The sequence below is a fragment of the Vombatus ursinus genome, unplaced genomic scaffold (genome assembly GCF_900497805.2).
Source record: "Vombatus ursinus unplaced genomic scaffold, bare-nosed wombat genome assembly UNPS02014812.1, whole genome shotgun sequence".
NCBI classification, from domain to species: domain Eukaryota; kingdom Metazoa; phylum Chordata; class Mammalia; order Diprotodontia; family Vombatidae; genus Vombatus; species Vombatus ursinus.
The window spans coordinates 19,657,531-19,673,513 of NW_020954590.1; the positions used below are offsets into that span (position 1 = coordinate 19,657,531).

Here is a 15,983-nt window from a genome sequence, read left to right on the forward strand (position 1 = left end):
CCCTACTATTGCCATTTCATTGGTTTCCCTTGTAATCCTGTGTATTTTACTTTATGCATTTATTAAAAACAGTCTGAGAGGGGATCAGTTGCTTTCATCAGATTGCCCAAGGTCTTTGACACAAAAAAAGATGAAAAACCCCTTTTCTAGGCAAGGGCCATAAACTACAAAGATTCAAACAATGTGACACAAACAATAGGTATATGAATGGCTGTGATGCCCTGAAATTTAGTAAAAAAGTGAAAACTGATGAAAACTTCAGAAGTCAGACACAGATCCAGAAGTCCATTTTAACCAGTTTCTAAATAAGGAGGAAATTTGTGTCAATAATGACATTGTCAAAACATTCCCTACAAATAAAAGTTGTATTTTCTCTAGTTACAGCTACATGTACTGCAGGTAGAGTTGTGTTATTTTGTAGGGTACAGTCCTCAAGCAATGTCTGAAAGCAACATGCTGATGTGGTCCTAGTGGATTGGACCCCAAATATACCCCATGCTCTCTCTTCTCCAGGGTTTCTCTCTCTAGGTCCCTAGCCCTGAACTTCATTCCGCTTTAAGGACAGGGGCAAGCACATAACCTGATTAATCAGAAATGTGTCCAATAAAGCAAGTATCAATTTTGTCAGGCATTTTTATTAACAGACCATTAGAAAAATAATCATGTTAGAGACCTGGAAATGGGAAAAAAAAAAGACATTAAAACTTACTCAAACACATTAGCTCAAATTAATATCACAGACTAAATATATCAGATGCAAGTGATTTTTTAAAGTAAATAACCCATCAGTTAGAAATGTTTTTTCTCTTACATAAAGTATCCTTTAAGCATGGGACACTAAACATAATCCACAAAAAATAATAAAGCAGTCACAACCACCACTCCTTCAAATAAGACTGTCTGACCTAATGATCTCTGCCCAACTAAACTTATTTAAATTAAATAAGTTAATTAACTTATTCACAGAAACTGAACTAAGAATATTCTTACTGGTTTCTGCCCCAAAGGTTTGAAACATAGCCCTCAAATCTAACCATCAATGTTACGAAATCTGAAAAGAAAAAAAATTTCCTTGGGGCAGCTAGGTGGCACAGTGGATAGAGCTCTAGCCTTGGAGTCAGGAGGACCTGAGTTCAAATCTGGCCTCAGACACTTGACACTTACTAGCTTTGTGACCCTGAGCAAGTCATTTAACCCTACTGCCTAGCCAAAAAGGGGGAAAAAAAAACCCTCAAAATGCTTGAAACTCACCTTTAGTTCATTCTTCTAATAAGCCTGTTGATCTGGTCTTCCCTGTTACCAGCATCTCCACCTTCCACAAAATGTGTAGTCTTTTTCTTCATTCCGCCTCGTGGCGAAGATAATTTGAAGGGCCACAGGAAGTTGTTGGCAGCTTTAAAGTGTTTGCCAACAGTGTAGATCTCATGGATCAAGTCCTCCATGCAGATAATTCCATATTTACCTGAAATTTACTTGGGCTATTACTTTTATAAACTATGATCCATTTATTCAAACATATGTTCATTGTTAGAGATAGCTTTAAAAGTTCAAAGCAATGGAATATATTACATTTCCGATGCTAGAATTCACTGGCTAAACTAACTCAAAACATATCATCTTACTGTAACATATAGCTAACATGTATAGAGTCCAAATCTTAGTCTACTGGGAAGAGCACCAGATCTTTAGACTAGGGTTAGAATCCTGGTTGTGCTGTTACCCTGTATAACTGGGGGCAAGAGACCTCTCTTGCACACTTAATTTTGTCTTCTGTTAAATGAACCAATAATAATAAACATTCTTGCTCTAAATTCTACAACAATCCCCCTAAATAGGCCAAACTTACCAAGAGATTTTGCAATAAGGGCATTATCTGTCAGGGCAATTCTCTGTTTCTTGATCTTGCCATAACCACGTTTGTAAATCAGGTCGTTCACAGACTTCAGGTTTGGGTAACTAAAATAAACAAAAAAATTAGGTGTGTATTAGTAAAGGAATTATTTCATTAATGTGAATGAAATTAAAACAGGAAGAACTCCTTACCCCCATGCAATGTATGGTTCCACAATCCTCAACATGTTAATGGAAGCCTTGTTAAGCTTAACAAAAGTGCCATTGAAGATTTGGCGAAGACGAAGAAGCTGCAAAACTTTTCGGACCTTTGGGCTAACACCATTGATACTGGAGGGGGAAAAAAAGGATTAAAAAATTGATCAGGCTTTCACTTCCTTTAGTGCCCCATAGTAAGAGTAAAACAGTCATAGTCTTAAAGACTCTGAGAGGCAAGAATACATGCTTCAGTCCTATAAAGGTTTTTATCTGAATGTTTACTGAGCCAGGTAATCAAGTCACCTGGGATTGAAAGCTATGGATTTCATGAAAAAACTTTAACCCAAGTCAGAACTCAACTTACCCTCTGATTCTTATCACAAAAGCTAACTTCGGTTCAGCAGGTACATAGTAGTTGCCAGCTTTGCGTGCCATTCGAGCCAGCCGGATTTCACTTCTGTACATCTGTCTGTACTCCTTATGGTAGGCTTTAGCTTTTTCATAGATAACTTTCCTCCGTATTTTACGAAGCTGAAAAAGAAATATCCACATGTCACTGAATAAAATTTTAATTCAAATACTATTTCAAAATATTGATTGATAATACTATCTATATCATCCCAGTATCCAGGTGCTAAAAAAAAAAAATCACTTTAGATCATGTTGCTTAAGTAAATCTCAAGGAGATTGTCTATCAGTCCAATCCCAAACTGTTGCTCAAGAACTTTGTCTCAATCCAAAAAGGTGAATATTAGTTCTGTCTTCTAGGTGGTGAAGTAATGAAATGCCTTCCTTAAAATCAAGTGCTATACTATTACCTTTTTTACAGCCATCTTCTTCTTTAGGCGTTTGGCCTTCAGTATTGCAAAAGCCTTTCGCTTTTTCAGAAGGGATTCTGGAACAGATGGTAGCTTCTTCTTTTCTCTATATAAAAAAATAACAACAATCCTGACTAGTATTTCTCTTTCAAACAAACAGAATCTAATAATTCTAACACTAAATACAATTATATACTAAGGCACACAAGAAGTACAAGAGTCTGAAGTCTGGAAGACCTGAACTCAAAACCAAACTCAAGACACTTAAACTAGCTATGTGATCCTGGACAAATCAATAGTAGCACCCACCTCCCAAGGCAGTAGTATCAAATAATATTTGAGAAGAACTTGGCATATGGCAAGCACTATAAAAACATTAGCTATTATTACTATTATTTCTACAATATTCTTATGTCTACTTTAATATCACAGAATTTTTAGAATTGAGGTCAGAAGTCCTCCAGTTGAACCCTCACTTGAAAATGAAAAGGAAACCCCATGACAATAACTAACTTTCCTTGTGCCTTTAAGGTTTGCAAACCACTTTACAGGTATCTCATCTTATCTTCACAAAATGCTGTAAGGTAGGTGTTATTATTATCCCCATTTTATAGTTGAGGAAACTAAGGTTGAGAGGTTAAATGGCGTGCCTAGGGTAGAACAGTTGGTCAACACCTGAGCTATTTGAACCAGCTCTTCCTTAAATATCAGTGCAGCATTTTTTCTGAAATGCTAAAGTGGCAGACCTTGGAGCCAGGAAGACCTGAGATCACAACCTTCCCTCCAACATCTACTGGCTATGCCACCCTGGGCAAGTCACCTCTCACTACTCTAGACAACATACTTAAATTACCAGTCCAGTTCCTATAACAGGTATGTTTTACCATTGATATGGAATCCCAAACCAAAGACACGTTACTTCTTCAAATTCCTAGTATCCCATAAGCACTATATTACTCATGTGCCAAGCATAAAAAGTTTAAGCACTGCCTTCAATTAGCTACTCATTTCATCGAGGGAATATAAACATATAAGCATCAAGACTTAGGACATACAAGAATACAGCAAGGAGATAAGAGGGAATGCTTGGAAATTACTATAAACTGAAGTCCCAAAAAACTTAAATTCATAACAGGAGCAAACGAAAAACCCAGAACTGATTTCTACCTGGATTCCTTCCAAACAAAAACAAAAAAGAACTTGGCTTGTAATTTTTATCTCTCACAGACCTTATCTAAGCAGGGAACATACTGAGGTTGGATGCCAAGTTTAAGTGCCTACTATGTGCACGCATTAAACGCCACTCTTTCATGGGAATATTTGCAGGAACTTAAAAGCATTGTGGCTCCGAGGAACGAACGCTCTGAACTTTAGGAAAGAGACCGGGGGCTTCCAAACATGGGCCACGGCACGGCTCCTGGCCACAAGGCAAGAGCAAGGGGAAGACGCCGGCGACCCCGGGCAGCGGGGCGGCAGCAGAGCGGAGGGACGTGGCGCCCCGAGAGCCCCCGAAGCTCCGGCCTCTGCCTCCGCAGGCCGGGCCCCCTCCCCGGCTTACTCCAATTCCTCCCGACACCTTCCCTCCCATTCACCCCAAGGCGGCCCGCATCCCGGCCCGGTTTCGAGGAATCCCGCGTCCAAATGAAATTCAAACTACATGAATAAGAAACATAAGGTCCAAGCTACTGCCAGATCGAGGGAATGAGGGCAGGTAAGCCTCCATTCTGGAGGATGGAGGAGGATTCTCAAGAGGAGCAGCGTTTACTTACTCTACGCCCGCCATGATTCCTGCTGGAAAAAGAGGAAGTATGCGCATGCGTACTGAACACTTAAAGACTTGGCAAGAGTTGGGGTCCTAAAATGTATAGGTGCCTGAGGTAGTGCCTGGGTATAGGAGAGACAGATTAGATTGCTTTTGAACGCGGAAATCGAAATTTCAAGTAATGTCTGGTTGGAGGCTCTTCTGACCAAATTACGGAAGGAAATAGGTACTGGGGAAAAGAATGCAACTAAACTTTTCCATCACAATGCTAACATTTTTGTGTTATCCTACTTGACAACATGAGGTCCTAAATCTACGTATAGCATTCATTAACCGTGTTTGGGTAGGGAGTTTTCTACCTACTTACGACTTGGGAGAAAAAAAAAAACACTCCCTTCCTTTGAGCTACCTAGTTTCTCGGAAACTACACGTCCCAGTATGCCTTTCTCGCGTTCCTGCCCGCCGGACAGGAAGCACGGCATGCTGGGGACTGTAGGCAGATCCGGGATTGGGATGATTAAGGCTACCCAGGTTCCGTTTTAGGGATGGCGGCGATTAGGCATTGCTGCAGCGGATGTGCCTGTTACCGCCTCCCCGGCTCTGCCAATACTAGTTATAGGCTCGGAAGGCTCCGGTGGAGCTCTGCCGAGGCCCTTCCTTCCCTCCTCCCCGGCTGCCTGGGGTGTCCCCCTTAAAAGCCTGACCCGGGGCGGGGGCAGGAGCGAGCCTGGGCCAGGCCTGCTCTAGAAGTCGGTGTGGCTGGAAAGGGTCAGGGCCGGGGGGCCACAGAGGGGGATGGCGGTGGTGACTTCCATGTCGGGGGCTACCGGGCTGGACAGGCGAAGGCCGGGGCACCCCCTTGCGCGGGGCGTGAGCAGGGAAGGGAGGTGCGAGCCGGCTGAGCGGCTGCGGCCCGGGCCAGAAGAGGGGCTGCCCCGGCGCGGTGGCCGCTGCAGCGGGGCGGGCGGGCGGACTGGGGGCTGGGCCAGGGTGGGGGGCGGGGTGCGCCGTGGGGGGGAGGGGAGAGGGGAGGGAGCGAGGGGGGCGGGGGGAGGGAAGGAGGGCTGCTGCTGCTGCTGCCGCCGCCGCCGCCGCCGCCGCCGCTGCCGCTGCCGCCGCCGCCGCCGGCTTTTCCCCGTCCCGGTTTATATAGCGCAGAGCGTGGAGCCCGCTCAGTGCGCGCGGGCAAGCCTGCGAGTTGCAAGCTGCACTTTGCTCCGGACTCCCGGTGCCCGAGTGACAGCCGCGGAGCTGAGAGGGGAGCGAGGGGGTGGGCGACACGAGACCTCTGGGGGGCCTGGCAGGTACTAGGGGTGCTTCAAGCCGTTGGGCTGCTCCTGCCTCCGGGAAGGACTGGTCACTTTCTCTGGTCCCTCTTCCGTACCCCGCTCTTTAAACTTGGGTTAAGTTGACAACTCCTCCGGCCGGCCTGCGGGTCCGGGCTCTGCACGGCTCTTGCGAGGCCAGGGCTGTGCGGCCGCCGTCGCAGCAGCAGCAGCAGCCACAGCAGCAGCTGGAAGCATGAAGGCAGCTTAACGTGTGGCTGTCACCGCAGCTGGACCCGGCGCCCAGGCAGCGACCGGAGCCTGGCCGAGCGCTCCCAGGCGGGCGGCTAGCCAGCAGGAGGCGGCCCAGGGGCGACTGCACCGCACTGGGGGGGCAGTAGCGCCTAACTGGGCAAGGGGGTGGCACGGCCGAGGGCGTGCGGCAGCCTCTGGAGCAGCAGCCGCGCTCCGGGCCCCCCGAAAGTCAGGGAGGCAAGTTGGGGGAGGGAGGAGTTAGGTGTGGGGTCTTTCCTCGGGTCCTTCCTTCCCTCCCCCGGGAGCTCCTCGGGCTCAAAGGAGGTCGGCACTTGGCCACCTCCCGGGGCAAGGAGCCAGAGGGTCCCGCAGCCGCTCAGCTGCTGGAAAGCCAAAAGGCCAGGGTCGGTCCGTGCGGGTGCTGCGGGCGCGGGCGCTGCTGCTGCTGCTGCTGCCGCCGCCGCGGCGGGTGCAGAGCTGGGCTGGGCGTCGCGATGAATATCCTAGTGGAGTTCTTCGTGGTCACTTTCAAAGTGCTGTGGGCTTTCGTGCTGGCCGCGGCCAAGTGGCTGGTACGGCCCAAAGAGAAGAGCGTGGCGGGACAGGTGTGCCTGATCACCGGGGCCGGCAGCGGCCTGGGCCGCCTCTTTGCCCTCGAGTTCGCCCGGCGCCGGGCTCTGCTGGTTCTGTGGGACATTAACACCCAGAGCAACGAAGAGACGGCGGGCATGGTGCGCCACATCTACCAGGACCTGGAGGCAGCTGATGCCGCTGCCCTGCAAGGTAACCCGAACCCGCACCCCGTCCTCCCCATCACCCCCCGCAGAAGGCTGTGACAGCCCTGTATGGTCCATGCCTCCCTCTAGGGAGAGAAAATGAATCTGAACTAGAGTCCTTCCCAATTGCCCCGTGCAGAAAAGTGAATATAATTTGCTTAGAGGATAAAGCAACTACGTATTTGGTCATCTCACAATATTAAGGAGGAGAAAATGTGCTGCAATCTGAGAACAAAACTAGTGTGTTAATTGGATCTCATTTAGTTCCTAAGGAAAAAATAGGGTTAGCAGAGCTCTCTGTAGACTTAAACACACATTACTAAGAGAGACTTATTACAAAGTGCTTAGGGTCTAAGGAGAATTTCTCACACCCATATGCCATGGGAAGAGTACTTATTGTTGAGAAGTTGTTCTGATTGCAGGTATCTAGTCTGCTACAGTGTAGCATCATGCGTTATTATATTGTAATCCTAGAAGCTTCATCTAGGGACAGGATTAATTGCGTTGTAACTGCACAGAAAAATGTTCAAATTATTTCACTAAACATAACACACATGTGTGTATATACACGCACAATATATATTACCAAATGATTGAAAATCACTTTAGATTGAGCCTCATTTTTGGAATTTCTTCTATTTTTGGTAACCCCAGGGAGACCGCAGTATTATATACAATAGTTGTTCCTAAATTTGGCTATTTTTTAAAAGAATCAAAGCCCACCTTAAACTCATTTCTTGGTCTAGAAAACTTCGTATTGAATTTTTTTTAATGAGATAGTTCATTTCAAAGGAAGGCATGATCAGATACTCCCCCTCCCCTTCAAGAAAACGTACAACATTTAGCCATCAAAATTAGATACTGCATTTTTCAAAAATGTGAATTGAGCTGCTTTTTATGCCAGGAAAAATAAAGTACAAAATGTAACTTTAAACATTAAATTGTTAATATTTGAGGGCATAAAATCTAGGTCATATCCTTGTTTGTGGAGAAAGCCTAATGAATAAATAAGAATTTCTTTAAAAAATGAGAGCTATGTAGTTTAAATGTCATTTATCCAGAAATTAGCATATGGAAGCTTCATATTCACTTGAGAGGTTGGCATGTGCAGGGGCATCTTTTTGACAGGTTGGTTTCTCTAGTTAAGACTAATAAATTCCCCTTATAATAATCAATTTTTTTGGCCCATGTGAGACATTTAGATTACAAACTTTTTTTCTTCTTGAGCTTGAGGTGAGTTTCTATTTTGAAGAACTTTGTATTGGTTGTGAGAGAGAAGAAGAGGAGAATGCAAAGAGATTTTGTTCCTCACCACCACTAGTTCCCAGAAAAGGGGAGGGGGAGAAACTTTCTGGGATGAAGTCAGTTGTTTCCAGGTGTTTTTAGATCCCAGTAAGCTGTTTTCATATAGTTCACGGTACTGAACCTTATTGCAGATGGTGTGGGGTTTATTCTGGCTTGTACTGTACTTGTCACAATTATGTTGCTTTTTCTTAAGTAAGAGTATCCAGTAAATTGCTGTAATTCTTCAAAACTGGGGGGGGAGGGGGAGAAAAGCAGCTGTAACTTTAATAATTGGCAAACTTTTTGTTTATAGAAATTGTAGCTTGCTGTAGTATTTTTGCTTTGTGTGATCTTTTGTCGGATTACCACTCCAGTCACTTTTTCCCCCTCCTTGTTCTATTCTTTTCCCTCATCTATATTCCTGAAAACAGCTGGAAATGGTGAGGAGGAAATTCTACCTCCCTGCAACTTACAGGTTTTTACCTACACCTGTGATGTGGGAAAAAGAGAGAATGTCTACCTGACAGCTGAAAGAGTCCGGAAGGAAGTTGGAGAGGTGTCAGTCCTGGTTAATAATGCTGGTGTGGTGTCTGGGCATCATCTCTTGGAGTGCCCTGATGAGCTTATTGAGAGAACCATGATGGTCAATTGCCATGCGCATTTCTGGGTAAATATGAACATTCTTGATTTATGTCTTTTTTTTTTTTCTTTTGTGGGATGATTGGGAGGGAGGGAAGATCTTGGTACATAGCTAGCAACTATATACCACTTTGTCACTGTAAAACAGCCTTACAAATAATTACTTGCTTGTAATACTTCTGCATTGGTGTCAACAGTTGATATTTATACAAGAATGTTGACTTAGTTTGTTTTACAAACTGATTGCCTCATGAGAAGAAGGAGGGCTTCATTACCATTGTACATTTTTGCAAGGTTGCCATAAAAGCAAGCAGGTATAAATGAAATGTTGGTACTATATTTTTTCTTCATGCTAAATTTGTGTAAGAATAATATTTTTGTTCTTATACACTTCTAAAGTTTGTTTCAGCCATGCACATCTACTGATTGGTCATGTATATATCTACAATTTGCCTGAGATTCTGAGATCAGTATTTGTGACTCAGTGGGGAACCATCCTGTCTGTCAGAGCCATCCTGTCAGTCAGTTAACACTGATGGAGCATCTACAGGGTACATGGCACTGTACAGCATCAGGGGTAGCCTATTGACTTCTTCTCCTACCCCTGATGATCTGAGGTCACAGCAACTTTGAAAATGCTCCATGTGTAAGCAGAGAGGTCATCTCTATTCTGGCAGTTAGTCACTATTGCAAGGTAGGGGACAGGACAAGCCAAGGATTTTCAAAGCAGTCATAGCTCCTAACCAACAGGGGGCTGCTGCAGCATTTGAGGAAGTAATAGAAGGAGTTCTACTTCCTCAACTTCCATTAGGCTAACCCTGAAATATCTTAGTGGTCCTTATTTTCCATAAGCACCCAAGGTGGAAGATTAACTTGGAGCAGCATAGTTCAGGGTACTAAAAGACTTTATTTCTGCTTTCTTTCTGACTGCTGCTTTTCTTTCCATCCTTTTCTGACAGCTATAATTTAGGGAAGAAAGGTGAGGGGATGTTGGACTTCCTACCTCTTTTCTAGGTGGATAAGGCTTATAATAAAATTTGACAAAGAATTTTCTTTCCTAAGAGGGCACATTAAAATCATTAATTTCTTAAAATAACTACTTGAAAAATTATGTCTTTGGAAATGCCTGCCCAAGTTCCATTTCACACAGTGGACTATCCTGGATTCATTCGTCAGTTAAGGGATATGTGTTTGTGTCTGTGGAAAGACATATACACATACATACACATATAGACACATACTTTTAGATATACAATTTCTGTTTGTTTTATAGAGATGAACATTTAGGTGACTTTAATATTAATGTTGCAAAAAAAATTAATGAGATTCCTTTTTCTGTACATTTCTTAAATGGGGCAAGGCAAAATAATTCCCAGTTAAACCATAGCTCTAGTCTATAGCATAGCTGGTAAAAGAAAAATGATCCTAGGCCAAGCTGTAGACTTTGAAGGAAAGTAGCGCAGGGGAGGGAATACAGAGAGGCAAAAGAATACTTGAAGAGGTGGTACACACCTAACCAAAAGCTTTATTAACAGTATTTACACAGGATTTCCAACAATGTGTTTTGTAATCTACTTTGAAGTAAACCAAAGTACTTTCATGTGGGATGAGGACTTCACGCACTGTGCAAAAAAGACACAAACTTTTAAAGAATAACACATGAAGCTGCTATGGTCTCCACTTGAATTGAGTTAGATGTGCTTTTATGCCACAGAAAAAGATACAATGAATAAATAAATTCGAATAGGACAGGATACTCGATGGGTTAGTAACAAGCCATAGTTAAGATTAGAATTGTTCTTTAACCTTTGAGATGATGCAAGAATGTTTCATAACCATTAACTTGAATGATCACTAAAGACTGAAATTCAATCTATCTTTCTGCTGTTTTAGTGTGTCATATTGTAAAGCTTTAAAATTTTCAAATACATTGTTAAAATATATACCCTAAAGGAACCCCATAAAACCTGCTTAACAGTAGTCAATATCCCCTAGACTATAAAGCTCATCCCATTTTAGGGACTTTCATAGCCTTGGCTATGAAAATGCACCTAAATTGAAGCACTTGTAATTCGATCTTTCTCTCTGCAATGTGGAAAAATTGAATCAAATATTTAATTGTAAAAACTACACTTAGACTGAATTTGTGCATTAAGCAGGAGAATATTGGCTTTCTAGAGTTCTGGATGTTCTGAATGTTGCTTAACTACAGAATTTAGGGAGTTCTTGGAAGCTTTGTCAATTATGACATCACTTCATATTAAAATATGGGAGGCTCCTGAATTCTCCAGCTGTTTTTGCCTTAGGCATCTAAGCTAAATAAATTCTTTTCAATATTGAGTCAGCTCATTATAAAGATGCCCTTTCCAAATTCTTGTAGTCTTTTAATCTTTCAAGTGAAAGCTGAGCTCTATCAATTTAAAATTCTGAAACAAAACTTTGCAGTGTATTTAGTTTTGAATGTTATCAACCTCAGTACCACTAGAATTTGACTTAATACAAGTTATGATTCCTCTTATAGTACCAAGATGTAGGTAGCTTCTGAACAAAGGTATGTTCAAAGGTGCTGGTTTCAATCCAGAATGATCAGTGTGTCTCTTCTTTCTACTATATTTGGGCATGGGAAGGGAGTAGATACAATTGAAATGGGGAAAGGGGTAGAATTGTAAGAGTAAGTTTGTTTCAAAAAGTGAACCAGTAGACAAACGCTGCATATGCCATTTGACCAGGTGATCTTGAACCCTACTTCTGAGTGCAAGTGTCTGCCTTTACAGGGATAACTCATAGTCTGGATCCTGACTCAGAGATCACATACATATATAATCATACACAGTAAAACAAAATCATTATGGAGACCTGTCTATTCAGTCCACAGAAAATAGCCATGACTTCCTGCCCTCTACACCATGGCTCACACCGTTCCTCCTAGCTGAAATACCCTGAGTTGGTTCTTTAAAGGAGTTATATGACCTGGATTAAAAAAGAAAGGAAAAGGGAAGGGTTGGGTGTCTTCCATCTAGCATCTATAGAAATGCTTCTAGCTAGCATTTCTGTTTATCTTTTTCTGTATCTTTCCTGCTTTCCCAATTAGATTGCAAACTACTTTGAGACAGAAACTGGGTGCTGTGCATCTTTGTATCCTCATTTCCTTGCCACCGAGTAGATTCTCAATAACTTAACTCTAGACCATTGTTCAAATATTTAAAGGAAAATAATTTTCTATTAGGAGAAAATCTTACATACTCCCATATTCGTAAATCTGAAAAGGTAAGCATTTCTTTAGACCAATAGTCAACAAGCATTTATTAAGTTCCTACTGTATTCTGGGCACTAACAGTTATATAAATTTTATAGTGTTTCAAAACTAGGGTTCAATGAAGGTCTACCATTAATTGTTATAGAGTATGGAGCCAATTCAAAAAAATAGAAATCTTGGCTTTGTTTCCTTTTTGTTATTATATCCTTTTGCCATTTTCTTGCCTTACTGCTGCCACCAATAATAATAGTATATTGTTGTTATAAATATGCTGTGGTTACTGCAGCAATTGGTATTTAATTTAGCAGTTTAAGTAGCCCAAGTGATACTACCAAATTGTCTGACTTGACTCAACTGCCTAATATCAAATAGAGGAGTCTGTACTGTAGTTTGTCCCTTACTGGGTCATTTGCAATTTATCTGATGTTGGACATTTTAAAGATTGATGGTACTAGTCTTTGGGATTCTTACAAGTCTGTTATATGACTTTACATCTGCCAGTGTTATATTACCATTGGCAGCTTTCCCAGTAACCTTCTTTTGGTCAGCATTCAAAAAGTGATGGATTTTGGGTAGATTCTAGCCAGCATAATCTGTTGGGAAACAATTTAAGGTTATCATGAGACCCTGGACATTGTACATTAGCTAATATTCTTTAACTTTGGTACAAGTATTACTGGAATGTATCACTTTGGGTTTTTCTTTGCTTCATTGGGACACAAATGCTTGAAATAAACTTTCACTGTTTTGAATATGGAAAGGTTTCTGAGTATGGGATCTGCAAATCTGTTTTCTTATTCTCCAAATTATTATTAATATCTTTGTAAGAGGTGGGAAAATCTGCTGTTCCTAGGAGCAAGCTAGCCAGTGTTTATCTGAAGATTCTTTTTGACCAAAAGACAACATCTGGCCTTTATACAAGAGCAAATTGATCCTTGAATAACCAAAAGGGGGAAGCAAAAGCATTTAACTCTAGTCCTTTTATGTTCTGTAGGAATTTTGCATGGTAAAAGACTAAATCTGTCAAAAAGCTAGTCAGTAATTTACTTCTATTGACATGGTAGGCAGACAAGATAATTGGTAGTTAATTAATAGTCCACTTAACTTAAAAGGTTTCACAGTTTTAAAATAGTAATTACTGAATTAGGCATTTATATCCAAATGTCTAAAGCCTATTTAGGTAAAATCCATTCAGAAAAGTAAAAGCAAGGTCTGAGTAATGAAGCACTTAAGGACATTAGTGCTACTACTGTACCTAGTATTAAATGAATGGTCCCTGATCATTAATATTTTCCAAGTGCTTGTGTGATTTACCTGATTTTAATCACAAGTATACTATCCCATGGTAATAAGGAACCCAGTTTTCTTTAAACTTAAGATAGAAATCACATTCCTACAAGTAATGAATAATCATTTTAGATAATCAAATGAATAATCATTTTAGGTGCTTTAAATATTTTTTTATGTTAATATTAAGGATTTTAAGGCCTGGTATGTTATAGAATTTTGCTGTTGAGAGAGCCCTCAAGAATTATTTAGCTCAACCCCTCCTTATTTTACAGATGGGAAAACTGAGACCTATGGAGGTTAAATAATTTTCCTGAGGTCATGGTTCATTGCACAGCATTATTTATCTATAAGTATAACTGCTAGGAGACTTTGAATTTATGACTTCTTAAAAAGGAGATTTAGATGCATCTTTGGAAATTTTAGATTTATTAGGTAGTGATAGTTCATTCTGCCATTTTCTTCATAGGCTTTCATTTTTAAATGCATGTTTAAACAAAATTACAAGAGTGTGTCTAAGTTGGACTGAGTTGAGCTGAGGAGTAGGACTTTGGTGGTTTACCAATAAATATTACTGACTTGTCCTGTGAAGTACAGTATTATATGTACAAAGTAACTGAACACAGGGAATTGTTCTCCCTTTAATATACATTTCTATTAATTACTAATTTTGTACTCTTGTGGAATGTGCTACTTTTCTGACTTCCTACAAAGACGTTTTCATTATTTCTCATTTTTCTATATTTCCCTTTGTTTATAGTTAGAGTTTGATGTGTGCATTGCAGGCATTATCCATTCTGTTCCCAAGAAGAAGCTAATCTGTAGAAGAAGTCAAAGGAAGTGTTCTTGAACTTATACTAAAAATTACATTGGTTGAATAGCTTTTTCAAAGGGCTGGGATGATTACTTCTAATATAGTGCTCAATAGTTCATTAGCAGGATCTAGTAGTGATAAGGGTCTAGTAGAAGTCTAAACACTGTGGTATGATACTTTGCACTTCCTGACAATATTCTCATTTTTTTTCCTAACTTAAATTTGCTTTCTAATTGACACAGCATCTGATGTTTGTATTTTCTCTTGAATTGGTATTTGGCCCTATGAATAAATCTAAATTTGTATTCTATTAGGTATTTTAACCCTTGTCAAACTAACCCAATTTGTGATTTGATTTTTGCCCCAGTACTAAATCTCCTTTTCTCTTTAAGATATGTTGTTGGTCTGTCGGGGTCTGGGGTTGTTTGCTTGTTTTTAGAATGTTAATAGTAGAATCAGAAAATGTTTGCTCTGGTTTTCACTGAAATTTTTAATTTTATATCCCAAATTAAAATAATATGTAGGTCAGCAACATTCATGTTTGAGAATAATTCAGATAGGGATGAAAGCAAAAATAAGTTAATTTGAACGGTTAATGGACATGGATAGTCTGTTCTGACAGTTATGTGATAGAAGTCAGGTATAGAAAAATATATTTTAAACTTATTCTAATGATAATATATACCTTCGATAGTTTTTTTCAAAAGGAGGATGATAATGCCCATAGTCCTAGAAGACACATAATAATAGTTTAGGCTCCCAACTTGCATCCTAAGAAAATTCCACTAGGGGGAGTGTAGTCAGGATGAATTGACATTTGCATACATTTCCTTCCACTCATGTTATGTACCTGCTGTCTCTCTATGAGGCTCATTCAGTTTATCTTTTTGGTTCCAAATAGTTTAATATTCTAGTAGCATTTAAAAGAAAAAGTAAAGTTCCTTGCAGTGGCCTAATTAAGTGTTTTGAACTTAAAAATTCAACACCATGCATCTTGATTTTGTTCTGTCTAGGTTTAATTAGTGATTTCTTATAAAAGATAGTAATGGCTACCAGTTAAGTATTCAGTCCTATTCAGAGGGAGTTCTGTCTCCTGGTCATCTTCACAATTTCATGGAGTTCCTTCTGGGAGGAGGCTGTTTGTTATGATAATATTAAAGTACATTTGTATATCATTTTAATGTTTGCAAAGCACTTTACATGTGTTATCTCACTGGATCCTTACAATGACCCAGTGAAATTATGATCCCCGATTTACATATGAGGAAACTGAGGCTCAGAAAGCTTAAATGATTTATTCATACTCCTATAGCTAGCTAGTAAGCATCAGAGGTGGGATTCAGCTCACTTGAATCCAAGTCTTTTACCCTGTCCACAATGCAAGACTGCTTCTCATTAACATAGATTATCATAAGATGTCAGTTGAAAAGGAAAGGACATCAGGTTTGGAGTTCATGAATTCCAAGCTTTATGGAAATGAAGCACTTGGTGGCAAAGGCAAGATCAATTGTATAACCTTTTCTGCCTACAGCTGAAGTGAAGTGGAGGAGTAGGTCACTGGAATTGAGTAAATCAAGGAAGTGGAAGTTAGGGTAGCTGGGGGGTCATAAGTGTGTGTTGAAGTCACCTATCATGAGGACAAAACTTAGATGGAGAAACTGATCAAGGCACTGACCTCCCTGAGGAAGGAAAGAGAATGTTCTGGAATTTGATAGATAAAGGTTACAAGGACTTGGATTGTGGGATAAATTTGAATAGTATGAACCTCAAAGGAGATG

General features: G+C 40.8%; 2 protein-coding genes across 2 annotated transcripts in view; one reads left to right on the forward strand and one right to left on the reverse strand.

The window, feature by feature from the left end:
- Positions 1 to 615: 615 nt before the first annotated feature.
- On the reverse strand, positions 616 to 4,739 carry LOC114053909 (60S ribosomal protein L7). Its single transcript, XM_027877034.1, has 7 exons — positions 4,637 to 4,739; positions 2,868 to 2,973; positions 2,414 to 2,580; positions 2,044 to 2,181; positions 1,847 to 1,956; positions 1,252 to 1,462; positions 616 to 673 (listed from the first exon to the last, which is right to left on the reverse strand). Exons 1-6 carry the CDS (start codon positions 4,681 to 4,683, stop codon positions 1,254 to 1,256), a joined length of 777 nt encoding a protein of 258 aa, XP_027732835.1. The 5' UTR covers positions 4,684 to 4,739; the 3' UTR covers positions 616 to 673; positions 1,252 to 1,253.
- Positions 4,740 to 6,602: 1,863 nt separating this feature from the next.
- LOC114053908 (retinol dehydrogenase 10) overlaps positions 6,603 to 15,983 on the forward strand; it is a 35,945-nt gene continuing 26,564 nt past the window's right edge. The window contains exons 1-2 of the mRNA XM_027877032.1: positions 6,603 to 6,932; positions 8,641 to 8,876. Of these exons, the coding sequence (XP_027732833.1) occupies positions 6,644 to 6,932; positions 8,641 to 8,876 (525 nt within the window). The 5' untranslated portion in view covers positions 6,603 to 6,643. The remainder of the gene's footprint in view (positions 6,933 to 8,640; positions 8,877 to 15,983) is intronic.

Excerpts from the sequence above, each read along its gene's own strand:
- LOC114053909 (XM_027877034.1), bottom strand. The coding sequence starts at position 4,683 with ATGCGCATACTTCCTCTTTTTCCAGCAGGAATCATGGCGGGCGTAGA. Across the intron at positions 2,581-2,867 it reads AGAAGATGGCTGTAAAAAAG|CTTCGTAAAATACGGAGGAA; the intron begins GTAATAGTATAG and ends TTTCTTTTTCAG. Across the intron at positions 1,957-2,043 it reads GAACCATACATTGCATGGGG|TTACCCAAACCTGAAGTCTG; the intron begins GTAAGGAGTTCT and ends TGTTTATTTTAG.